Genomic DNA, 27,724 nt, shown 5'->3' with positions numbered 1-27,724 from the left:
CTCTAAGATGTTTGGTCTACATATTTAAGATGTTTAGAGCTCTCAGAAGTCTTTACAATTTTAGAGGTCTATCATGATTGTATGTGTTGATCCTACTTTGTCAATAAAAGTATATTTGTATTAAGTGCCAACGTAGATAGATAGTAGGAATTGTAGTCAAATTCATATGGAAATAAACTTTTCAATTAATAGTCAAAGTGGGTTTTATAGTAAAGAATTAATCCAAATAATCGGTGGATGTATAATATATGCAGAATTTATGTATTATACATGTATAATTGTGTATAATTAATGTTCAATTGCTTAAACTAAAAATAGCAGGTAGAGGTATAATATATGCAGAATTTATATATTATATGTGTATAATTGTATATAATCAATGTATACTCAATGTATATAACTAGAAAATTAAACAATGAATATGGTGGGTTATTTGTGTAAATATCCCTTTTATAGTATTTATAGATATTACTACCTATTTTCCATGTGTTGAGATTTAAATGATTATGAATGAATGATCAAAGTCTCCTACCTCCTTATCTCTCTTGTTTGCTAGATTCCTTCTATACAGGCGTTATTGAATTTTTTACTTGTGCACAAATTATGTAGTATTCTTTAAGGTATTTTAAATCTTTTCAAAAGTGAATATGGTATTAAATTAAATCTATATCAGTAGTACATACATAAATACAACATGATCACGAAAATTATAATGCAAGTTAAAATGGTTTGGACGAAGCTAGCTGGCGTCATTAGCCTAAACGCTGGGTGACGTCTGCTTCTGTGGATAATACAAAGAAGTCCTCTCTTTTTTGTTATGTTGTGAAGATAGTCATTAAAAATTAAGACAATGTTTATTAGTAAAAGAAGGCAAGCCTTGACTCTTGAGCCACTGTCAGTATCCATCTAATTATATGTTCATTTGTGGTAGCCTTGACTCCAGCCGGTTGAACCTTATTATAAATAAATCAAGTAATCAACTTATATAAAATTAGCTAATTAATGCCCTGGAATCAAACGATGCATGACTGAGCACAACTTCCCTTGCATATAAAATTTCTATTTAATCTAATCGAGGAGCTGGAATTTGCAAAACTACGACGAAATGCAAAATCCTAGGAACCTGTGTGTGTCTTCTCATTTCTGATTGCCTAGTCTCAATTTTTTTCCTGGGACTTCATTAGGAGAAGCCAAGCATTTCTTTTTGTTTGCGAAAAGTTTCGTTTTCTTAAGGTGAAAACTATCATTGTGGCCAGAATTAGCGAGTGACAATAATAATATATTCAATATAATCCTATAAGTGGAATGTGTACGTCGATCTTACCCCACCGGTATTCCGATAGGCAGTGATCCCTCTCCGTAAAAACAAATTTATATTCTAGATAAGCTTTTTCCTTTTAATTAAATTCATTTCAAAGGGGCTCATTCAGCATTTTCTTTTTATTAATTTCTTAATCTCTCCCTCACCAGTCATCCCTTATTATATACTCTAGCTAAGCTTGTTCGTATGACAAGAACTTGCATAAACTGGGTCATATTAATAAACTGCTTACTTATAAACACAAATCACGTAGCGGCTTAGTTTGGTTATATGCTTGATCGTTGGAAGTAGTTGCTCACCTAACCACTAAATTAAAATTACCTGACGGATATATAATCTATATGTTTATGTGAATATATTGCAATTTCTAAGGGATTTTTACCTAAACATAAATAGTGAATCCAACTGGCTATTTATGTAAAGATTCCTTTTCCTATTCGGCCCATGGTCAATTAGTCATCTCCTGTTACTTAGCCTGCCAAATGTTTATCCTGCCCTTTGTTGATGCTTTTATCTGCTGTTTGAGCCTTTAACGGAGGCACATTTAACTTTACAATATTCCAATTTCTATTTGGTTTGCTCTTGTTTCAAAGGAGAAGATAATTTTAGCTCAAACAACGTTGGAATTCAAGATTAATACTCCAATAAGAAATACAAGCATTGGTTTAGAATAAAGTAGAAAAACAATCAAGAAGCCGGCTGTAGCAGAAGATGTTCTTCAGCAAAACTCTGTGGTAGTATAAAACAAAATTATTTAAATAATTTGTGACAGTGTTCACTTCCAATATAGATAACCATAAATGCTCAGTTACCATGCTCTATCCATTTAATTACTTCCTCAATGTTTGTAATATGTATTCAGCATAAAGATCCCTGCACAAATATTACAAAAGTGCAAATATATTAATTAACCTCTTGTGAACATAAAATCTTGTTCATACTAATATAGTTTAAATTAGCATATTAAAATGTGCATTCTGATTTGGATCATACATGGAGTACTGGATGGCCTCAACGGCAGTATTTGGAGCCAGAAAGTCGTTAACAGCAACCTCTTTGTTCTCATTCTTCTTGTCTAACGAGCAGTCAAGGAAATTATACATATTTTATATATATTCATAGATATAGTTAATTAAGATATTAGAAGGATACAATCTTCAAAGAATCTGCGGATTTCAGCGAGACGGTGAGGGGGAAGCTGGTTAATATTAGTGTAGTGGCGATATTCTGGATCGTCAGCACACACTGCTATGATTTTATCATCCTTCTCTCCCTAGATTTATAAAGAAATTTTTGTTAGCGTTGGTTTTTATTGAGAATTTAATACTAAGTATTAACCCTGAGGACTAAAATAGGAACCTGATCGATCATAGGCATCAGTCCGATGGCTCTAGCTCGAAGGAAACAACCTGGGAGGACAGGTTCCTGTTGAAAAAAGTTAGTTAATTTGTTCAATATAAGGCTATCACAAATCCAACTGAACTTGAATATTTTTGCCTGTTTTGTGAATAAAGGCATTCATTTAATTTACCTACCTGCATAAGGACTAATACATCCATAGGGTCACTATCTTCACATAGCGTTCGAGGAATAAAGCCATAATTCTGAGGGTAAACAACTGATGAATATAGCACCCGATCAACCTGTTCATATGTGTAAAAGAATTAGATAAGGGACCCGGGTTCAATTCCCGGCAACAGAAAATCCTTTTGAAAGGGAGTCTCGGCATAACTGGTAAAGTTGTTGCCATATGACCAGGAGGTCACGGGTTCGAGCTCTGGAAACAGCCCCTTGCAGAAGCGCAGGATAAGACTGCATACAATAGACCCATATGGTCCAACCCTTTCCCAGACCCCGCGCATAACAGAAGCTTAGTGCACTTGTCTGCCTTTTTTAAAGTAATGTGTAATGCAAAGCTAGTGTTCTTACATAATTCTATCTCATCATTCTGGCATTACCTTAATGAGACCAGTTTTCTTGTCAAGCTCGTACTTGACTTTGCTTCCTTTTGTTATCTCAATGACCTGTAAAGATGGAATGTATAGGTCACGTAGCCAAATCACAGTTTCATTTCAAGTTAATTAAATAAATAAGCCCTTTCTTAGAACTTCCTACAAAGAAGACACCCAATTTCTTTTCCCTTCACCCTTTCATAATCATCATTAAAAAGGGAGGAAGAAAAGGCTGCAATTAAATAAGGAGGCTGTCTGTCATTTGTCTGTGGATGCAGGGGCGGAGGTAGCATCGCGTTTACGAGTTCGGCCGTACTCAATAACTTAGGTCCAAAATATATATTTCTCTAAACAAATGAATTAAAAATGTACAAATTATTAAATTAGAACCCAATAAATTAACAAGATTAAAATCCCGAACCTAGGGGCGGATTTAGGGGGGGCAAGGGTGTTCACCCGAACACCCTTCGTCGAAACATTACACTGTATATATAAGGCAAAATCTGTTTTTTATCTCTATATATTATGTTTTGAACACCCTAAACACAATCCAAAAGTGTAGTTTAGTGGTCAAGGCGGTTCAAAATCTACATAAGGTCATGAGTTCAATTCTCACTAGCTAAAAAAAAAAAATTTGAACCCCCTTCGTGGAGATCCTGCCTCAGCCACTGCCCGAACCCATTAGCTTCAAATCTTGGCTCAAGTATTTGATGAGTGTGGATCATTTCATGACATGAGGGTTCACATATAAATATCAAGCCAAATTGATAGATTTGTGGCATTTTTTTCACTGCATGTAATTTCATTTTTCTACGTACATTAGTTGAACTCAAGTTGATGCATGAAGAAATTTGTAGAATTGTAGTATATCAGCAGTAACAAGGCAGAGTAATTTAGTGTACTCACAACATTGAAAATGTTTGGAGCTTCAGGTCCTATATATAAAAAGGAATGATCAGATCTAACTGTCAAAATTGCGAAACACTGAATAATGACAAATGAGAGAGTAGATGTAGCTACCTATCTCGAGGTCATGCCAAGGATGGGCAGCAACAGATCTTCTGGACAAAGATGAAAGGATCCTCTCATTCAAACGAGGGGTTTGTCTTTGTTGATCACCTGCTTCATTGCTCATGTTTCCTACTAAACTAAGACAATTAATCCAATGCACGATGGATTTGTACGCATTGAAAAAACCTCTTTGGCTACATACACGAAATCATCACAAAACTAAATAAAAATTGTTACTCCTTACAAGCATTAATTTGTCCACATTTCACTTTTAGAATGTCACAAAAATATTGCATATCCAATAAACGATTAACTTATGGAAAGAAAAGCAAGAACGAGGGGAGGAAATTGATGAAGAGAGAAATGATCAAGTCTCTTACCTTGGATTGAAAGAAAGATGAAGATGAAGATGAAATAGATGGTAGAAAGATATATATGAAATTAATCGAGTGGAGAAGTTTCGTAACGCAAAGTGATATGCATACAAAATATAGTTTAGATATATAAGTTTGAAAGCAGGCCATGTGTGGGTTGGTATACATCCCCTTTCCCTTGAAGCCTTCAAAGACCCTCCTTAATTTCCTCGTTCCTTTCCTTCTTTTAATGTCTTCCATTTCTTTTTCGATTTGCGCGGGTCCCCTCTCTCACTCTATCTACACTGATCAAACCTGTTTAACTTACATAGTTAAAAATAAGAATATACATATTATTGTAAATATTCAATGCGAATAAATTTTTACCTTTTGAGACTCTGGTTATGCTTTCGTGCATAGCACAGGTAGGTTCTATGTGGCCATACATAGTATTCTTATGATCCAGAAACGCCAAGAAATGTCGTTAGTCATGGTAAGTCGTGAGTATTGCTCGCAAGGTAGTATCTGATGGTTCCATCAATTTGTAGGCCAATCGGAGCACGTCAATCGAACTTAGGGAAATAATCATGTATATACATATACGAAAAATGGACATAATCATTAATTCCTGTTTAATGACCCTGAAATGCCAAAAGCGACGTTAGTCATGGTGGCTATTGCTCACAAGACAGTATCTGATGGTTTTATCAATTCTTGATCAATTAGAGTTCGCCAGACAAATTCAGGAAAACCATTATATATATACAGACACAAAAAAAATGGACATAATTATGGCGGGGTGATGACTATGATTCCTTAGGTCATTTTTGATGGCTTGAAAATTTTTTAGGCGATCGGGATCCGGGAGCCCGGACCCACGCAGATGGCGTGGGCTATAGCACGTGAAAATTTGGGAATCGAACAGAATTCTAGTTTTATGGTCGTAAAACGCCAAAAAAGAGGAATGGTCATAGCAAGATGGTGACTATGGTTCCTTAGGTCGTTTTTGATGGCCTGGAAATTTTTTAGGCGATCCAGGTTCGGGGTCCTAGGACTACGCGGAAAGCATAGGCTATATCACACTATGAGAATCGAGTGGAATTCCTTTTTATGCGGTAAAATGCCAAAAAATGAGAACCAGTCATGGCGTGGCAGTGACTATGGTCTCGTAGGTTGTTTTTGATGGCCCCGAAGACTTTTAGGCCTTCTGGGTCCGGGGGCCAGGCCCACGTGGAAAGGCATGGGCTATAGCACACGAAATGGGAATCAGGTACAATTCTAGTTTTAAGGTCGTAAAATACCAAAAACGAGAAACGGTCATGGTAGGGCAGTGACTATTGTTCCTTAAGTCATTTTGGATGGTCCGAAAAGCTTTTAGGTGAGCCAGGTCCGGGTGTCGGGCCCATGCAAAAGGCATGGGCTATTGTATACGAAAATATGGGAATCAGACGGAATTCTAGTTTTATAGCTGTAAAACGCTAAAAAATGAGGAAAGGCGATGACTATGATTTCTTAGGTCTTTTTTAATGGTCTAAAAAAATTTATGCGAACCGAAGTCTGGAGCCTGGGCCCACGCGGAAGGTGTGGGCTATAGCACATGAAAATTTGGGAATCGGGCCGAATTCCAGTTTTATGGCCGTAAAACGCAAAAAATGACGAACAATAATAGCAGGATGGTGTCTATGGTTCCTTAGTTCGTTTTTGATGGCCCAAAAAAATTTTAGGCAATCCGGGTCCGAAGGCCCGGGCACATGCAGAAATCATGGGCTATAGCACACGAAAACCGGGCAGAATTCCAGTTTTCTGGCCGTAAAATGCAAAAAAATGAGGAACGGTCTTAGCGGGGCAGTCATTGTGGTTCCTTAGATCTTTTTTGTGGCCCGGTAAAATTTTAGGCGATCCGAGTTCGGAGTCTAGACCCACACAGAAGGCGTGGGCTTATAGCATACGAAAATATGAGAATAGGGTGGAATTCAAGTTTTATGGACGTAAAATACCAGAAAATGAGGAACGGTCTTGGAGGGGAGGGAGGAGACTATGCTTACTTAGGTCGTTTTTGATGTCCCAAAATTTTTTCAACCGATCCGGGTTCGAGGGCCTGGGCCCTCGCGGAATGCGTGCGCTATTGCACACTAAAATATGGGAATCAGGAAGAATTCCAATTTTATGATCGTAAAATAAGAAAAACTAAGGAAGGGTGAAGGCGGGTGGTTTCTTAGGTTGTTTTTTATGGCCTATACAATTTTTAGGCGATCCCAATTTGGGGGCTCAGGCCCTCGCGGACGGCGTGTGATATAGTACACGAAAATATAAAAATCGAGTGAAATTCTAGTTTTATGGCCGTAAAACGCCAAAAAATGAGGAACGATCATGGCGGGACAGTGACTATATTTTAGTAGGTTGTCTTTGATGGCCCGGAAATTTTTTAGGCGATCCATGTTCTAGGGGCCTGGGCGCACACGTAAGGCATGGGCTATAACACATGAAAATATGAGAATCAAGCGGAATTCAAGAGCCCGGGCCCACGTGGAAGGCGTGGGCTATAGCACACGAAAATATGAAAATCAGGCAGAATTTCAGTTTTATGGCCGTAAAATGCGGAAAAATTAGGAACGAACATGGAAAGGATCTGACTATGGTTTCTTAGGTCATTTTGGATGGCTCAAAATTTTTTTAGGAGATCCGGGTCCGAGAGCCCGGGTCCATACAGAAGTGTGGGCTATAACACACGAAAATATGGGAATATGATGGAATTCCAGTTTTATTACCGTAAAATACAAAAAAAAAACAAAAAACGGTTAGGGTAGCGAGGTTACTATGGTTCCTTAGGTCATTTTTTATGGTTGGAAAATTTTTTAGGCGATCCAGATCCAAGAGCCCGACCCAGATCGGGAAAAATTCTAGTTTTATGGCCGTAAAATGCAAAACAAAATGAGAAATGGTCATGGCGGGGAGGTGTCTATGGTTCCTTAGGTCATTTTGGATGGCCTGAATTTTTTTTAGGCGATATGGTTCCAGGGGCCCGAGCTCACGCGAAAGGTATGCACTATAGCATACAAAAATATGGGAATCGGGCGAAATTCCAGTTTTATGGCCTTAAAACACCAAAAAACGAGGAACAATCATGGCGTGGCGGTGAATATGGTTTCTTAGGTCATTTTTTATGGTTAGAAAAATTTTAAAACAATCTGGATCAAGGATCCCGGGTCCACGCGGAAGACGCGAGCTATATCACATGAAAATATAGGAATCTGGCGTAATTCTAGTTTTATGGCCATAAAACGCCAAAAATTGAGGAACGATCATGGCGGAGCGGTGACTTTGATTCCTTAGGTCGTATTTGATGTCCTAAACATATTTTAGGCAATCCGAGTCTGTAGGCCCGGGCCCATGGCGGAAGGCGTGCGCTATAGCACACGAAAATATGGGAATCAGACGGAATTCCAGTTTTATGGTCGTAAAATATCAAAAAATGAGAAACAGACTTGGCGGGGCAGTGACTATGGTTCCTTAGGTCGTTCTTGATGGCCCAAAAAAATTTAGGCAATCCGGGTCCGGGGGCCCGAGCCCACGCGGAAGGCGTAGCTTATAACACACGAAAATATGAGAATCTGGCGGATCTCCAGTTTTATGGCCGTAAAACACCAAAAAACCAAGAACGGTCTTGGCAGGGAGGTAACTATGGTTCCTTAGGTCGTATTTGACATCCTAGAAAAATGTTAGGCGATCAGGGTTCGAGGGACCGGGCCCACGACAGTAGACGTGGGCTATAGCACATGAAAATATGGGAACCCGTCGGAATTTTAGTTTTATTGTCGTAAAACGCTAAAAAATGAGGAACGGTCATGGCGGCCGGTAAAAATTTGTTCCTTAGGTCGTATTTGACGTCCCGAATTTTTTTTTTTCCGATCCAGGTCCGGGGCCCTGGACCCACGGCGGAAGGCATGGGCTATAACACATGAAAATATGTGAATCGGGCGGAATTCCAATTTTATGACCGTAAAACGCCAAAACCCAAGGATCGGTCATGGCTGGGCGGTGAATATTGTTCCTTAGATCGTATTTTACATCCCAAATTTGTTTTAGGCAATCCGGGACCGGGGTTCTGGTCCCACGGCGGAAGGCATGGACTATAGAATACGGAAATATAGGAATTAGGCAGAAATTCTAGTTTTATGGCCGTAAAATACCAATAAATAAGGAACGTTCATGGAGGGCGGTCAGAATTTGATCATTAGGTCATATTTGACATTAACAAAAAAATTTAGGCAATCTGGGTCTGGTATCCCGGGCCACGGCGGAAGGCACGAAAATATGTATATCGGGCGGAATTCCACTTTTATGACCGTAAAATGCCAAAAAACAAGGAACGGTCATGGCGGGGTGGAGACTATAGTTCCTTAGGTTGTATTTGACGTCCTGGAAAATTTTTAGGCGATCCGGAACTGGCGGCCCGGGCCCACGACAGAAGGCGTGGGTGATAGTACAGGAAAATATGGGAATCTAGCGGAATTCTAGTGTTATGCCCGTAAAATACCAAAAAATGAGGAACGATCTTGGCATGGAGGACAAAATTTGTTTCTTAGGTCGTATTTGATATCCCAAAAACCTTTTAGGTGATCAAGGTTGGGGGCGGTCCCAAGACGGAAGGCGTGGGCTATAGCACACAAAAATATGGATATCGGGCGGAATTCCAGTTTTATAGTCGTAAAATGCCAAAAAATAAGGAAATGTCATGGTGGGGCAGTGACTATGGTTCCTTAGGTCGTATTTGACGTCCAAAATATTTTTTGGCAATCCAGGTGCGGGGGGCCAGGCCCACAACGGAAGGCCTGGGCTATAGCACATGAAAATATGGGAATTGGGCGGAATTCCAGTTTTATGGCCGTAAAACGCTAAAAAAATGAGGAACGGTAATAGAGGGTCGGTGACTATGGTTCCTTCGGTCGTATTTGATGTCCAAAATTTTTTTAGGCTATCTGGGTCTGGGGGCTCAGGCCCTTGGTGGATGGCGTAGGCTATGGCACATGAAAATATGAGAATCAGGCGGAATTCCAATTTTATGGTCGTAAAATGCCAAAACCTGAGGAACGGTCATGGCGGGGCAGTTAAAATTAGTTCCTTAGGTCGTATTTGACGTAACAAAATTTTTTTAGGCGATCCGGGTCTGAGGGCCCGGGCCACGGCGGAAGGCATGTGATATAGCACACAAAAATATGGATATCAGACGGAATTTCAACTTTACGGCCATAAAATGCCAAAAATGAGGAATGGCCATGGCAGGGCCGTGACTATAGTTCCTAAGGTCGTATTTGATGTCTCGAAAAACTTTTAGATGATCCGGGTCTGGGGGCCTGGGCCTACGGTGGAAGATGTAAACTATAGCATACGAAAATATGGGAATCTGGCGGATATTCCAATTTAATGGTCGTAAAACTCCCAAATATTAGGAGAGGTCATGGAGCGGTGGTCAAAATTTGTTCCTTAGGTCGTATGTGATGTCCCAAATTTTTTTTAGGCGATTCGGGTCCAGGGGCTCGGGCCCACGGCGGAAGGAGTGGGTTGTAGCACACGAAAATATGGGAATCAGGCAGAATTCCAGTTTTATGGCCGTAACATGCCAAAAAATGAGTAACGGCCATGGAGGGGCGGTGACTATGGTTCTATAGGTCGTATTTGAGGTCCCAAAATTTTTTTTTAGGCGATCCAGACCCATGGCTGAAGGCGTGGGCTATAGCACATGAAAATATGGGAATCAGGCAGAATTCCAGTTTTATGGCTGTAAAACACCAAAAAATGAGGAATGGTCATGGCGTGGTGGTCAAAACTTGTTCCATAGGTCATATTTTATGTTTCGGAAAATTTTAGGTGATCCGGGTCTGGGGGACCGGGCCCACAGCGAAAGGCGTGGGCTATAGCATACGAAAAATGGATATCGTGCGGAATTCTAGTTTTAGGGCCGTAAAATGCCAAAAAAAGAGGAATGGTCATGGAAGGTCGGTGACTATGGTTCCTTAGGTTGTATTTAACATCCCTGAAAAGGTTTTAAATGATTCGGGTTCGGGTGCATGGGCCCAAGGCGAAAGTCGTGGGCTATAGCGTACAAAATATTGGAATCGAGCGAAATTCCAATTTTATGACTGTAAAACACCAAAAATCGAGGAACTATTATGTATAGGTGGTCAAAATTTGTTCCTTAGGTCGCATTTGACGTCCTAGAAATTTTTTAGGCGATCCAGGTCCTGGGGCCCGAGCCCACAGCGGAAGGCATGGGCTATAACACACGAAAATATGGGAATCGGGCAGAATTCCAATTTTATGGCCGTAAAATGCCAAAAAACAAGGAACGGTGATGGCGAGGCGGTGACTATGGTTCTGTGGCTCGCCAGCCGCTTCTGCAAAAATTGCGCACCTGCGCTTCAAATTACGCTTTTGCGTGGCCACATCTGCGAGAAAAGTTCCGCAGATGCAGTTACACCAGATGACTGGTGCCCAGTTTTTGCAGCCACTGTTTTTGTGCATTCCAAAACCTCAAACTCCTCAATTCAACTCCAAAAGGTCTGAAACTTGGCAGATTAGTCAAAAATAATATTCTAAGCTATTCTAAAAAAAATTCAAAAACGACTAAAATTTTTGAAAAACAACGGGTTGCTTCCCACCAAGCACTGCATTTAACATCGTGGCACGACGCGAATCAACTTTACCACTTTTTCCGCCACTTGGACGATATGAATTGGGCACCTAACTTGGAATCAATCTTGTGACCACGAGCGGTGGGGGGTGGTAAGTTGATGATAAAGCCAAACTTTAATTTCTTCATTTTGCATTTCTTGGCTTTCATATGAAGGATGTCATTTTGCTTTCTAGTTCCCTCAAATTGTAAGATGTATGGCCTTTGTCTTTCATCGTCGCAATCCTTCATTGACTCGTGTAGTTCAATTCTCATATCACCACATAATTTCAATGTTGAAAAATTCTTGGAATGTGACATCAACCCTCCAAATTGCAATTCTTCCCGAATTTTGACATCCTCTTTTTCCCCGGACTAGAGTCAATTTCAACCATATTTTTATTTACATCGGTTGACTCTAATTCCATATTTTTCTTGGCATCACAAACACTCATGGAGTCGGTTGGCAGATGTTCAATTCTTGATTCCTCAAAGTAAAGCTCACTTTCTTCCTCGTAGTCGGACTCTTCTTGACTTCTTTCCACACTCTCAAGTTGGTGGGTATAGTGAGCCTCAACCAATATTTTCATTTGATCTTCCAAAGTGTGGATACCCTCATCGTTTTGAGTCAAGCCTTGTTTCAAGTCCTCGAGTGCCAAGCTTTGCTTCTCCTTATTTTCAAGAATGGCCTCCAACATGAGCATTATCTTCTCATTTTGAGCATTTGAGAGTTCTGCTTGGTTTGGATCAAGTACCAAGGAAGGATTTTCGGTTTCAACCTCCAAGGAGGATTCTTGGCTATCATTAACTTCCGAGGCTTTATGGACCTCTAAAGCTTCAAGCATTTCTCCCATTTGTGAGTGCAACCTTTCAAGCGCCAAGTCATTTTGGAGACTATTTTCCAAAAGCTCCTCCAAGGCACTTTGCTCTTTGTTTCCTCCTTCAAGTAGGTACTCCAACATAAGCTTATACTCTCCATTTTGACCATGCGCAACTTCCTCCATATCCCTATAATTGCCATCACAAAAAGTAGACTTATCATAATGGGGGCTTGGGAAAGGGAATGACAAATAAGCACAATACTCCCAGTGACCATTTTGACGACCACACTTATCACAAATACTCCATCATGGGCTTGAGATTTTGTGCACAATCTACCCCCGGGAGAATTTAAACAATTTTGCCACGAGTGTAGTCCTCCCCAATAAGGACAAGGGTCATCAAAGTATGAACAATTACCATCCGACCAATTTTCATTATATGATGCCATTTTTCAAAACTTAGAAAATAAACAAGAAACAAACAAGAAAAATAGGCCAAGGTAAGAAAAATAATTACACAAATACTCACAAGTTTGGACCAAAGCTCTTTCGCTTATTTCTTAAACAACCTAAATTACGCCAAATTGTTCTCTGGCAACGGCGCAAATTTTGATGACGTCCAAATCCACTACTAAAAAGTAAATGAATACGGTCGCATGTAATATAATTTACCCAACAATGAGTCGAGGTCGAATCCAACAGAGAACAATATGTAGGCGATTAGGAATATCAGAGAATTATTACTTGTTATGCAATGCCAAACACTTAGAATTGGTTTTTGAAAATATTTATATCTAAATGCGAAAATGTAAACTAACCTAGAAAGCAAGTAAAATGATCAATGGCTATAAGTATGGATGCATTAAGAATTACACTCAAGTAACGATCCAATGTATTTCACAATTTTACGAATATGAGTGAGTTTATGTTAATTAGCCATTGGGTAATAATTCTATATTAGCTTCTTCTGAAGACCAACAAGACTTTATAATTGAATTATCCCTAAAATAATTAAGAGATTAAGCACACTCGGATATGGCCACAAGTAGTTCAATCTTATCCTTAGGTAGAATCTATAAAATGAGGGTTAAAACCTCAAGTTCTTATTAATTAATCTTTTTCAACCCCAAATAATCTTTTCCAAAATTAATGCGAAGTTAATGGGAAAGTCCTAGGGTTAGCTAATCCCTTTGGAAACGTTAAAGAACAAGAATAATTAAAGAAACAATAACTCACTTCATAATAAATGAAAATCATTCAATATATAAGCACAACAAGATATTTAATACACACTTTAAATATGAATATTTCCATAAACAAGAAGTGTTGGAATAAATACTACACACTTAGATATACAATACAAAGCAAGAAAATAAAGAAATGAACATAAATGGGTAAGAAATTCTCAACCAAAAGCTTCAAATCTTCAAGACCTAAATGTGTGTGCAAACCCTAGCTTCCAAAACTTGTTCTTCTCTAGTCTTAGAGACTGAAAATAAGCCAAAGATATGTAAAAAAATCTGATAGGTCATGTATTTGTGGGTTTGGAGTTGAGAAAATGTGAAATGTCATTCCTGCCCAGGTCTGATGCCCGTTGACCGTACTTGCAGAAGGACCCTCGCAGGTGCGGCTCCGCAGATGTGGATCACCTATCGTAGATGTGAAAATTGAATGGAAACTCGCGCTCCGCAGATGCGGACATACAAGCGCAGAACCGCAGAAGTGGTTCTTGTGTTGCGTATGTGACCTAGGCAAAGTAGCTCGATTCCGCAGATGCGGACCATTGCCTCGCAGATGCGAGGTCGCTTCTGCATCCAGTCTTCCGCAGATGCGGATTCACTGAAGAATTTTGCATTGTTTCAACCCTTTTTGTCAATTCCACTTCAATTGAATTCAAATCCCTTCATGACATCATTTAGCCGAAAATCTAAAAATACACTACATAAACAACCTCATATTATAATTAAAGGACATAAAAACTAACGAAAAGAGACTAGAATGAGTGGTAAAATCACCACTCATCACTGGCCCTTGAGGAATATCGACCCCTCCAACGATCATGTGAATCACTTGGTGTGGCTCTTCCTGCTCGTTCTGTCCATTGAACAATCAAGATACTTCATTTATTAACTGTATAAAATCTTCTATTTTATGGCCATGGGTACCATGATACTTGCATATTTAGTTTGGATTTCTCTGGTCCAGATCAGTCTGCAGAGGTCGAGGTCACCTAGTATCTTTGATACGTCCAATGGCTGGCACTATGGCGGAAGCATCTACGTTGAAGTTATATTCTGATAATTGAGGTGTTTCTTTGGATCTGGCATCCCTATCAAAACCACTCTTGCTCATGAGACCTTGTGAGCTCTGTCCCCGATCATTCCTTCAATCATTCCGAATGAGGTTGCGTACAGGGCCATTATTTCTCCAATCTCCACCGTATGGCTGATATCGGTCTCTATTCGACCGTGATTCTCGGTCAAAGTCCATTTTAACTCTTTCCACGGACCTATTAGGATAGACCGTCCCGGTTGGAGCACCTAGTTGATCATCCTCGACCCTAATCTTCGACTGATATCGATTATGTACATCGGCCCAAGTAACAGTTGGATATTCGATCAAATTCTACTTCAGCTGTTGTGAAGCTACAGAACTTAGAGCATTGAGACCTTGAGTAAAGGCTTGAACAGCCCAATCACCGGTGGCCGGTGGCAAATCCATCTGTTCCATTTGGAATCGAGACACGAATTCCCTGAGCATTTCGTTGTCTTTTTATCTTACCTTGAAAAGGTCCGACTTTCTTGTAGCAACCTTAATGGCTCTGGCGTGTGCCTTTACAAAAGAAACTACAAGCATAGCAAGCAAATCAATAGAATTAGGTGGTAAATTATAGTACCATATCATAGCACCCTTCGATAGAGTCTCCCCGAACTTCCTCAACAACACGAACTCGATCTCGTCATCTTCCAAGTTATTTCCCTTAATGGCGCACATGTACGAAGTGACGTGCTCATTTGGATCTGTTGTCCCGTTATATTTTGGGATCTCAGGCATACAGAACCTCTTGGGGATTAGCTTAGGAGCCGCACTCGGGGAGAAAGGTTTTTGGGCAAATTTTTTGGAATCCAGTCCTTTCAATACCGGTGATGTTCCCCGGGATTTGGTCGACCCTGGAATTATAAGTTTCCACTTTCTTATCATTTTCGTTGATCTTCTTTTCCCATGTCTCGATCTGCTTCTTCAGTTCCTCGAGCATCTTTACGAGAGCAGGATTGGTCTCCGGTTCTCCTCCATTCGACCTCTTTGGCACCGACTCGACTCTATGAACAATTTCTTGCGATGGCTCGATCTCGATCCTGCTTTGTGCACAATTCTGATTTTGGAGTTGTGCTATTGCAGCTTGTTGGATCTGCAACATTTCAAATATCAGTCGAAGGTTAATACCACCTTCTTCACTATTCTAGGCATTCTAATCTGTCGTTCGAGCACCTCTGCGGACGCTATTTTCAGGGTTGACTCCCAAATTCCCATTAATGGCAATATGGGAGCTAACGTCGATTGGATCCACAGTCGGAGCACCATCGGGGTTGACTGGAGGTACTTTGTTTCCTAGTGCGGCTATATTATCGTTCTCGCCATGGAGACCGAGGCCATTGTCTCCGTGTGTAGGTGCTACTTGAGAGTTTGACATATTGATCCTGGAATCAAAGACACTTCAAAGAACAAGTATAAAATAGTGTGTGTTACAAAAATTGTATTAGGCAATCACTATTATCCTTAGCCACACGGTAGGCGCCAAACTGTTTACCCTTAAAATCGGATAACAATTAAACTTATAAGTGATTTTAAGGATACGTGATTTCACTTGGCACAAACTGATAAATATAAGAATTAATAATAGGAATTACAGTAAAAATAAAACAAACCAATGTGATGGACAATTATGGCCTTCGGGCAGATTGCCCTCGAACCAACTAAACGAGCTATTGAAAGATTAAACTAAACAACAAAACTCGTAAGAGATAAAAATGTGATATATTGCTTTGATATGCGTGAATGTAAGGTGTTTACAAGTGGTTAAGACCTTCTCTATATAGTAGAGGAATTCTATTTACGGTATAATTCTAATTACAGAAGAAAATCCTATTATTAGCTAAACAACTACCCTTGATTTGATATGTCCGAGATTTCCGCCATTATCCTCGACCAGTCACGGATATATCGTCTTTCCGTTATTATGCTATCTTCAGTCTTGCTCGATATCTATCCCGTTCGATCTCGATCATTACTGGTCTCGATCTCGACAGGTACCTCGAACCCCGAACTCGATACCTTATCCTCGTATCTCGGTCCGATATACTATGGGACTGATCTTCGATCCATCCCTTTAGTCTTGGTTAATCAGTAAAATCGGGTGGGCCCGGTTTTAACCGTATACCATATATATGAATCATTTATTATTTTTTAATTAAATTTCTAATAACTATTCCAAGTTGTTACTACAGAATGTTTAACTATTTCCGATTTGTCGCCGGATCCTAGGATTTCAAATTTGTGTCATTTGCAAGAGACTAAAAAGGCACAATAGAATTGTTTAATATTTCTACAGTTGCTGCCACACAATTAACTTAAATGAAAAAAGTAACATTTCAAGTCATCTGTGTACAAAACTAGCAGCTTGGGTTACATGAAAATAATAATGCCCTTTTCATGTGAAACGACTGATGGACTTATTCTTGTGATATCACATAGCTATGGCTGAGGCCTGAGATTGCCAAGAAGCTGAGGGGACTTATTCTGTGTAAAAAGCTAGCAGCTTGTGGAGAAAGTGTCGGTGGAAAAAGCGTACATTACATATGAAAGTGACAATGCTTGATGGGTAATATGGTCATTTTTAAATTTATACGGTCTCGTTTGGTATCCGGGATTAAATTTGAGATGAGTTTATCTCACTTTTAGTTGGGATAAAATCGCCGTATAACTAATCCTGGGATTAGTTATGCAGGAATTGTAGTGTTATTTTTATCCCAATAGGAAAATGAGATAACAATCCTGGGATAACTAATTAAGTGTTGGAGTAATTAACTGTGTTATTCTTGCAAGCTAATGAGATAACACAGGCTAACTGTGTTATTCTTGCAAGCTCAACATAAGAAATGCAAAGATAATCATTAATCAAATGTATGTAGCTAAATCAAATGTTCAAGTGCATGGATTCTCAAAGTTGGAAGTTTGTAGCTCTAGATCCCTTTTAAGATTTCTCCTTAAAACATTTTAGTATTCAAAATTCTATTGAGTTACATGTTTTTACCGTACAAAAGAATTTATTGACTTCATTTATTTGTTTGTTGACATAGGACATCGTTATTGGTGGAATTGATACCTCAGTGTCAACTATTATTTGGGCATTGTTAGAAATGATGAAGAACCCAAATGTTATGGCCAAGGCTAAAAGTAAAGTGAGAAAAGTTTTTGGGGGAAAGAAAAATTATGATGAAGAATATCTTGAAAAGTTGACATATCTAAAGCAGGTGATTAAGGAAACATTAAGGCTAACCCTCCCTTTCCTCTAGGGCCTAGGGAGTGTAGCTAGCAAATAGATATTGATGGTTACACCACGCCTTATAAAACTAAAGTAATGGTCAATATATGTCACGACCCCAAACCGGACCCGGTTATGATGGCGCCTTTTGTGAAGACAAGGCCAGCCGACACAATCCTCAAATCCATATCAATAATTTTAATAGATCAATTTAAGCCTTTTTAATTAATCATATATTGCATGATGTAAATTTAAAAGAACGGTGCGGAAATAGATACAGCCCGATATCGGGGTGTCACAAGTCACGAGCATCTACTAAGGTCTAACATACAACGGAATTCTGGAAATATACTAAATATAGTCTAATGACACCTAGAGGGAGTAAAGCAGTGTTGCGGACGTCAGGCAGCTACCTCGCTAAACTCCAATGACTCTGCCTTTGCTCAACCAATACCCGTTACCGGGTGCAGAAATACCTGAATCTGCACACAAGGTGCAAGGAGTAAAGTGAGTACTCCAACTCAGTGAGTAATAAAGGTAAATGAAAGCTGAGCAGTAAGAAAACACGTAAAGTACATCAACATGCCGTATCGAGTAGTACAAAACCGGTAAGAAAGCAATGAAGCTGTGAAATCTCTTTAGCTCAGTTTAAACTTCTTTAAAAATGACTTTTTAACAGTTAAGCAATTGAATGCAAAGCAATTAAAAGAGATAAGCACAAAAAATCTGCCCATCGGCACAAATACACAATTAAACAGGTAAATGACAGGCCAATAAGAAAGGTAAACACATAAAGGTTCGCCCCTCGGGCACAATGTCAACAAATCCGCCCCTCGGGCAATATCTCAAAATAATACCAGCCCCTCGGTTATATCTCACATCACAATGATTACCCGCACTCACTGGGGGTGTGCAGACTCCTGGAGGGGCCCCTTACAGTCCAAGCGCAATATCAATCTATCTCGTGGCATCATCTCTAGGCTCTCGGCCTCATATCAACAAACTACCTCGTGGCATACATATCTCAGGCCCTCGACATCATACTCAAAATCAGTGTATCACCGCTGCGGCGTGTAACCCGACCCAAAAGTATCCTCACAACATAGGCCCTCGGCCTTACTCAGTCAAAAATCACATAAGCCACTCGGGCAACAGTAAAATAGGATGCTCAGCCCAAAATATTATTTAGAATATCATTTCAAGTGTTAAAGCAGAGTAAACATGGATGAGTTTTGAAAATAGTAGAATATAGCATGACTAAGTACACGTTTAAAGTCAAAACAGTGAGGAAATATCAATAAAAATCTCTGAAGGGTTCAAATAGTTGGCACGAGGCCCAAATATGGCATTCAGCCCAAAACATGATGATAGCAAATAGTTTTCAACCAAATACGCAGTAAAATAGTCATTTGGGATGGATAAGTCACAATCCCCAACAGTGCACGACCTCATGCTCGTCATCTAGCGTATGCATCACCTCAATATAGCACAACGATGTGCAATCCGGGATTTCATACCCTCAGGACAACATTTACAATCATTACTCACCTCGATCCAATCCAAACTCTAGCCCGTGATGCCTTTGCCCGCACGAATCGACCTCCGGATGCTCCACATCTAGTCACAATCAGTACATAATCATTAAAATATGCTAAGAAAACGAAGCTCACTCGAAAATATCCAATTTACATCAAAAAACCCGAAATTGCTCAAACCCGGCCACTGGCCCACTTATCGGAATCCGATAAAAATCACATCAGTAGAATCCTCGTCCACTCACGAGTCTACCCATAATAATTTCATCAAAATCCGACCTTAATTGCCTATTCAAATCCGCAAAAGAAATCTCAAACGTTTCTTCCATTTTTCCTCAATTTTCACTCTAATTTCTCAAATAAAATGATGAAATTCAAGACCAAATCATGGAATTAAATCAAATATGAGTGAAGAATACTTACCCCAATAGCTCCACTGAAAATCTCCTCAAATTCCACCTTCTCCCGAGCTCTCCAATGGTTTTTATGAAATTGGACTTAAACCCTCGATTTAAAAATATAAACTGTCTGCCCAGATTTTCCTTCATCGCGAACGCGGCACATCCCTCGCGTTCGCCAAGCACACTGCTTCACATATCGGAATTCCTTCTACGCGAACGCGAGACACCTCTCGCGAACGCGATGCACAACATATTCAACACTTCGTGATCGCGACCCCTACTGCGCGAACGCGTAGAACAAATGCATTGTGGGACCCAGCTAATCCTTTTCCTCTATGCGAACGCGACATAGCCCTCGCGAACGCGGAGAATCAAAACCTCGCAACATCGCGAACGCGACAAAGAAAACGTGAATGCAAAGAACATCGACCTCACACCTTCGCGATCGCGGAACATGCATCGCGAACACGAAGGTCAAAAACCTGCAACACCAACAGCTTAAATTCTGCAATTTTTCACAACATGAAATGTTCCGATTGACTACTCGAACTCACCCGAGGCCCTCGGGACCTCAACCAAGCATGCCAATATATCCCATAACACCATTTAAATTTGTTCCAACCTTCGGAACGCTCAAAACAATATTAAAACACTGAATCTCATCAGATTCAAACCTAAGAATTTCAAGAACTTCCACATTCCGCTTTCGATTAAAAAGTCTACCAAACCTCGTCGGAATGACATGAAATTTTGCACACACATCACAAATGACATAACGGAATTATTGCAACTTCCGGAATTCCATTCCGACCTCTATAACAAAATCTCGCCTATCAACCGAAAAACGCCGAAATCTCAATTTTGCCAATTCAAGCCTAAACCTTCCAGGGACTTCCAAAATGCATTCTGATCACGCTTCTAAGTCCCAAATCACCTAACGGAGCTAACCAAATTATAAAAATTCCGATCCGAGATCATATACAAACAAGTCAATTTTTGGTCAAAACTTTCAAATTTCAAACTTCAAACTGAGAACTGTTGTTCCAAATTCATTCCGATTACCCTGAAAGTCAAAACCAATGATTTACATAAGTCATAATACATCACACGGGGCAAGTCATGCTCGAGAACTGGCGAGCAAAGTGTAAAAGCTCAAAACGACCAGTCGGGTCGTCACAATATATGGACACTAGAGAGAGATCACGGAAGTTGGAAAGATCCTGAAAGTTTTATACCAGAGATATTTGAGAATTCTTCTATCAACTTTATGGGAAATCACTTTGAGTTTATTCAATTTGGTGCAGGAAGAAGTATTTGTTCAGGAATGCTATTTGGTTTAGTTAATGTTGGACTTCCACTGGCGCACTTGCTGTACCACTTTGAATGGGAACTACCATATGGAACTAATCCACAAAATTTAGATATGACTGAAACACAGGGATTAACTTCAGTGAAAAAGAAAGATTTATATTTAGTTGGCACAGATCATAGAAACGATGAAGAATTCTGATGCGTTGCTTGATATGGTGAAATATTGTCCCACCACATCTGCTAAATTTAGGCTTGGTTTATGTATTTATATCCATTTGCATCTTGGAGCTGAACACCATGAAAATGCTCAAAGAATAAGAGCCGTCCTTGATTGCTAGATTTTGCTACAACCCGTCTGACCAAATAATCGATTCCTCAATTTACTGTAATGCATGTAATACGAGCTTTGTTTGTTTTTTTTTTAATGTGATCTTTTGCCATTATTTTCTCAGACATCAGGGGCGGACCTAGAGCATTGGATACGGGTTCCCAGAAATCCAGTAACTCTTGCGTAGATCCTGTAATTATGTTAAGAAATTCACTAAATATTTGTAAATATCTAACTGTGAACTCAGTTGTTATTGCATATTAATTTGAAATTACTAAAGGAACCATAAGCCTCAAATCCTGGATCCCCTCTGTCAGACATTGTTTTTGGTTTACTACTAACAAGTATATTACTTTCGGATCATCGCATCATGAACTAAATGGTAATCTAATTTTAACAGATACATTTACTGTAGAGATCACAAAAAGGAAGCCGAGATCATTCGTGCTGCAACTGAGTTTGATATATACTATACACTTGTGGGGATTGTGCCGTGCTTAATTCTTAAAGAAATGGGATATCTACTCGATGCTCAATGACCAAATCCAGTTTCTTACACAATATTACATGTTAGTTAAATTAGTTTTGACCAATTTCCGAACTTAACTTTCGTATGTTATAAATAATGTCTCAGCCCTCAGGGAATAAAATAAGAAGAAAAAAAAACAGATTGAAACTTGATCTTAAAGGTTTTGGATATTCTGCTAGTACTATAATTTATCCACCTAGTACTCAAGTTACCAGTTGATAAGACGCCACAAAAAGAAGTTGAAACTTCGACTGATGCCACAATAACAAGAATAACAAGTAGTAACTAAAGCAAGATTCAGTTTCCGTTATTTAAAACCGAGTCGATCCCTTCCAATTCAGTCCTTTCCTTACTATTTTAGATATTGAGACAGCATTGGACATAATATAGAGGGACAATCTAGAACCTCACTAAATTTATCAGATATCGTAATGAAGTATGAAGCATATGGCCTGATCATAGAACAGAAAACAGGGGAAAAATTATCAATAATTCTAGTTCAACATATTTTTGCTATATATGAAACAACGAGTACTTAGCACTAGATTTAGATATCCTTTCTGGAAAAAACAGTTGCTCCACTGCGGATGTCATTGTGTTATGCTCAGAACCTTATGGAAAGGCTCAAAACAATAATTTCCAAGGTTGTCATCGAGTAGTCAAAAGAAGAAAGCTAAAGTGCAAATAATAAAGAAAAACTAAAAAATAGGAAATATAATGCAAAAAAATGTCTCTTCAAACAAACAATAACTATTGGGACAAACGAATCAAAGAACTAGGCTCTTTGTGAAGCCAAGAACCTCGGATCCAACTGACAGTAAAACAGAGAAAGCTTATAAAATAGATCACAGATAGTCAAACAGCAACCTCTATTGGATGTAAGTTAATAGTACTGATAATCTTGTCCAAGAAATGCAGAAAATATCCCTACTAACAATAGAAGAGAAACAAAACTCAAAACAAACTCAGAACCATTTCAATTGTAATGAAGGCCGAAGTACACCAAAACTGGGTGTTCATCCTAGTCAATATAAGGAGCTTAATAAAAGAAACCAAGAACCTTCCCACCCACATTCTTCCTTCTAGCCTCCTCGTGGTCCATGATACCGGCAGATGTAGTCAGCACAATGTATCCAAACTGCAAGCTCAAACAAAATACTTCAGTACCAGATAAACTTAGTGTAATGCAAGAGACAAAAGAAAACAATTAGTCATTGCAACCTATCTATGTGGGTACACCAAAATCTACAATTTCTATTTTCATTATAACAAATTTAACAGGTGAATTTGACTGATTACATCCGAACTACTAATATAGCTTCATAACATATTCTTTGCTATGGCCATTCCACAAAAATTCCACTAGTTATGACTAATTACAAAACATTCTTCCAATATCTTGTAAAAAGTAATAAATGCATAACCTTCATTATTTAGCATAATAATTAGTATGAATGAAAATAAAGCATCACACAAATCGATCTTATGAACTGCACAGCAAGGTAGATGTTATTATACCTGTCTGGAAGGCAACAACCTAGCAGTCCATCCTTCAATCTCCTTAACTCCAACATCAAAACGAGGACTAATGACGCCACACTTGTTCAACCTACCATTCAGTTCAACTACAATTTTTCCTGACCTGTGATCATCAACATACTCAAATTCTCCAATGTACCCTACACACAGAGATAGCAAATGTAAGAAAACAATGAGGTTAGGAAATAATCAGCATATAAAATATAAACTAAACAAGCTAAAGTACCATGCTTTTGCATGACAATGAGGAATTTGATGATGACTTTGGAAGAAGGCCTAATCATGACTTGACGCTTTCCCCTCTTCTCAGCATTGTACATGCTCTTAAGAGCATCATTCAACACACTAACTCTCACCATCTTCTACGACAATTCTGTTCCAAACTAATGCAATAATCAGGTTCAAATAATAACTTAACAAAAAACAGAATACCAAGGATAGCATTTCACAACAAAACTATAGTACAGCAACGAATGTAAGGACCTACAGAAATATGAGCTCAAGACTTGGCATATACTTACTCATTTTCTACAAGTTTCGAAGCTAAAAAAGGCAGACATCACGATCATCCAAGAAATATGAAACAAAAAGCACAACCCATTTATACAAAACTAAACTCCAGTATCAGTTTACTAGCTCAAACCAAACCCACAAAAGCTATGAGATCTATAGGCCCCAAATCACCAAATTCTATTTCACGACATTCTTCACAACCCAAACTGTCATTTCTAATACTTCACACCGTTCGAGACAATCTAAACTCACATGTCCATCATTATGAATCGTTATTGAGTGCTAACACCAACAGCCTAGGGAGATAAATAGCTGACAAATCACAACTACAGTATATCCAAACAAAATACATAACACAATATCACAATTCTTTTTTGTTTATACTAGGAGATCAAAGAGATTAGCGAACTTACATGGAGCTTTAGGAGCTCTGGAAACGACGACGGCGAGAAGAGCTGGAGATCTGCTTCGGATACAGAAAAGAAAACTTGCGTTAGGTTTTAGCAGGTTAATATATAGTAGCCGGGCGAGAGTGGCTAGGATTTTGCTTGGGGTTTTGAAAAAGCTGGACTGGATTAATGGGCCGAACACTAGTCCTATTGTTGGGTACTTATTTGGGCCTTCGTGTCTTTAACCTTATTCTAAAATTGCACCGGCCGTACTATTTGGTCGCTCCCATTTAATCTATACTCATTTTTTTTAAACTTTTAACTTATACCTATTTTTTAAACAACTCCAGCCCCCTTTCTACTCCTTCTCCTCCTCCTCAAAGTTATATCCGCCCTCAATCCCATAATTCCATTAGAAGAAATTCAAAGCTTTTCAGCTTTTTTCTTGTCCTCTCCTGCAGCAGAGGCTTGGCGACCTAATGAATTCATATGTTACAACATATTAGAGAATTTAATCATTCAAAATATGTATTAGGCGGACAAGGATATACTAACTACCAAGTGTAGAGTTTGTTCCTCGTATGAGGACCAGTTGGGTTGTTCTTGCCTTCTTGGTAGTATCATATAGTCCACCCCTCTATTAAGAGTGTCACCCACGATAATTTGGAGTTGAAAAATTATCACTCTTTGTCGTTGCCAATATATTAGCACGAAATATCTACTCCTGTTTGATTGTTTTTTAGATATCCATTGAATTCCTATGGAAATTGCATTTGAAAGAAAGCTGTATTATTGTAGTGTTGATTAGAAGTGAAAAAGACGATTTTTTTTTATCATTTCTGGTAAGTGATCAAATGGTTAAGGCACAATATAGTAGGCTGAAGTTCAACTCTAAGAAGGCTGAAGTTCACCGGTTACAAACAAAATCGCCAGTTACAAAACCAAAAACTTCAGCTCTAGAGCTGAACTTCAGGCATGGCTACTAGAATGCTGAAGTTTTGCGTGATTGCCTTTGCTACGTCAGCCCCGTATGCTGAAGTTATGCGAAAAAGCGGGTACGTTTGTAATTTTTTTGCAAAGCGGGTACAAGTTAAAACGTGACACAAAAAACGGGTATAGATGCAAATGCCCCCTTTAAAACGCGTCAGTAAGGTATAAGACTTGTTTACTTATATACCCAGCATCTCTCCAATATTTTGTCTCCAATGTTTTGTGGCTGTCGAATGTAATTAGTTTTGACTTATAGGTCAATTTTGTATTTTGCCAAAAAAATTAGTCACCTTTCAACTTAGAGAACGTTGATTGAATTTGAACCGAAACTTATAGAATATTTAATCGAAAGCTTCATTGAATTCTTGTTTAGTTATCCGCCTGGACTGTATACTTGGTGAAGCTCAACAACAAAAAATCACCACTAAAAGTGTCCTTGCACACAATGTAGGGAATATTTGATCATCTGTACATGACAAGTTAAAACAAGAAGAAGAAAAAAAAACAATTTGACACATCCATTCTACACCAACCCAAATTGATCGGTATAATTTGGCCATAGATTTTACCAAAATAAATTTTGGTTTTATTTGGCAAATATATGTTTGGCCGTAGATTTTACCTATATTTTGGCAAAATCCTAAATCTCAAATCTCAAAACCAGGCCAAATCCCTAGTAATACACATGTTTTTCCAAAATAAATTTGGAAAATATGTTTTGAAAACGTATGTCCAAACACATTTTCATCTTCAAACCAAATTTTACACAAATCAAATTTTTCAAAATAAATTTGAAAATTTATGGCCAAACGCTAGCGAAACTATAATAATACCTTCCAAATCTACTTCATCTATTACCTTAAATTTTACACAATGGATTAAGAAACTTAACACAATTTTTCTAATCAGTTGTTTTTGCTCGACATGTGTTTGTGAGGGAATTAGTGTGTGCAGGTGGAGTTGAAAATTATTTTCTTAGTGATTTAATAGGGTAATATCACTTTTAGCCGCGCCGAAAACTATTTATATTTAGTAGTCGAAATAATATATAAAATTTGTATTTTTTTACATTAAACTTACGAAATGTATACATATACAACAAATATATATTTTTCGACTATTATTTTAAAAATGGCTATACGGTATTATTTTCCCTAATCTAATTGTGTAAATTGTGACCACGTGAATATACGTGAGTGAATGCTTTTCTTTTTCTTTCTTGTCTTTGCGAGTTTGTTAGGATAGATAAGAAAGAATTTTGCCATTTGTCAAAAGTTTTATTGGCTTTTCCTTTTTGATTTTCCTTATTTTTTTCTTCTAGTGATGGTTAATATATAAAAAATCACTCAATATATTACTTATTAAAGTATATTGTTTATCTTAAAAATGGTAATTACAATTAAATTTGATTTTGTGGTTCTAAAAATACGTGATTTATTTTTATGCTAGTTGTTAGACAATAGATGCTAAATGTGAGACTAGAAAATAGATAAGAGCATAAAGATAGTATGTTAAGCAAACTGAGATGTTGAGAATCGGGGCCTCGAGCCAGATTATACGGGGCCTCGAGGTCGAGCTAGGTACTAAGCTGTGGATAGCGATGAAGGACTAACAACTTTAAAAGCTTTGATGAGAGCTTTTAAATGTAAGCAATAAATGTAAATAACAGAATTAAGTGAGAATGTTCTTGTATTGAATATTGTAAGTGATATCGTATTCTTTGTGCAAAAAATAGTAAGATTCCCTTTTATACATGAGGGGAAATCCCAATATAGTACATGTGCATTTATTACAAAAAAATGTGGCTGGCACAGCTACTTAGCAGTCTGGTACAGACTGGTACTATTCTTGTAGGTGTTCTCAGCTTTGACCACATGCTTAGGGAACTTCCCGTTTATCCATGATAGCCATCGATTTAAGCTGCCCCAAGATCGAGCATAAAGAACTCTCGAGGCTGATGTAGATATTTGATTTTTGACCCTCCCCAAGATTTTTATATTTTAGTATTTAAATATTTAGTTTAGGTTTAATATAGTTATTTCAACTAATTTTGACTCTTTTACTTTATTTTATCACAAAAAATAATTTCATTAATGTTTTGTAGTCATTTTTAATCTTGAAAAATACCAAAAATAGGTTAGCCTTATTTTAATAGTTATTTTATTTAAGTAGGATTAATTAGTAAATAAAGTAGTATTTTAATCTTGTTCACGGAGAAAGAATAAAATTTGGGCTCAAATGACCCATTTTTATGTCTAATTTTCGGACCTAACACATAACAACTCAAGCCCAATATCCCTAAAACCCTAGATTTAGACATAAAAAGAAAAGACCTTAAGAAAAAAAGACCCTAGGCGATCATCTCCATATTCTGAAGCTTCAGCCCCACCCCCCCCCCCCCCCCCCAACCAAACGTCTTCTTCTTCGCACCACCCAACCAGACCAGGAACGACCCCTGATCTCATACGCTAAACCAGCCACCGCCGGTAGCACACCCCATTGTACCCTCTCAATTTCTC

The 27,724-nt window shown here is 38.5% G+C and overlaps 2 protein-coding genes across 5 annotated transcripts; both read right to left on the bottom strand.

The window, feature by feature from the left end:
- Positions 1 to 1,924: 1,924 nt before the first annotated feature.
- LOC107828128 (soluble inorganic pyrophosphatase PPA1-like) lies at positions 1,925 to 4,796 on the bottom strand. Of its 3 annotated transcripts, XM_016655386.2 has the most exons (10): positions 4,665 to 4,796; positions 4,294 to 4,413; positions 4,180 to 4,208; positions 3,280 to 3,345; positions 2,857 to 2,964; positions 2,681 to 2,746; positions 2,474 to 2,594; positions 2,315 to 2,396; positions 2,134 to 2,194; positions 1,925 to 2,050 (listed from the first exon to the last, which is right to left on the bottom strand). In XM_016655386.2, the coding sequence occupies exons 2-9, from the start codon at positions 4,406 to 4,408 to the stop codon at positions 2,152 to 2,154; spliced, it is 630 nt and encodes a 209-aa protein (XP_016510872.1). In that variant the 5' UTR covers positions 4,409 to 4,413; positions 4,665 to 4,796; the 3' UTR covers positions 1,925 to 2,050; positions 2,134 to 2,151. The 3 variants fall into 3 exon arrangements, with proteins under 3 accessions (XP_016510872.1, XP_016510870.1, XP_016510871.1); XM_016655384.2 differs by having other exon boundaries at positions 1,970 to 2,194; XM_016655385.2 differs by having other exon boundaries at positions 1,970 to 2,194; positions 4,294 to 4,416; positions 4,665 to 4,777.
- Positions 4,797 to 22,626: 17,830 nt separating this feature from the next.
- On the bottom strand, positions 22,627 to 24,376 carry LOC107828126 (small ribosomal subunit protein uS8z/uS8w). Of its 2 annotated transcripts, none has more exons than XM_016655382.2 (4): positions 24,240 to 24,376; positions 23,540 to 23,696; positions 23,293 to 23,453; positions 22,627 to 22,912 (listed from the first exon to the last, which is right to left on the bottom strand). In XM_016655382.2, exons 2-4 carry the CDS (start codon positions 23,670 to 23,672, stop codon positions 22,814 to 22,816), a joined length of 393 nt encoding a protein of 130 aa, XP_016510868.1. In that variant the 5' UTR covers positions 23,673 to 23,696; positions 24,240 to 24,376; the 3' UTR covers positions 22,627 to 22,813. The 2 variants fall into 2 exon arrangements, with proteins under 2 accessions (XP_016510868.1, XP_016510867.1); XM_016655381.2 differs by having other exon boundaries at positions 23,540 to 23,686.
- Positions 24,377 to 27,724: the final 3,348 nt, after the last annotated feature.

The sequence above is a fragment of the Nicotiana tabacum genome, chromosome 5, assembly GCF_000715075.1.
Source record: "Nicotiana tabacum cultivar K326 chromosome 5, ASM71507v2, whole genome shotgun sequence".
Lineage (NCBI taxonomy): Eukaryota > Viridiplantae > Streptophyta > Magnoliopsida > Solanales > Solanaceae > Nicotiana > Nicotiana tabacum.
This window is presented reverse-complemented; position numbering and strand designations above follow the sequence as displayed.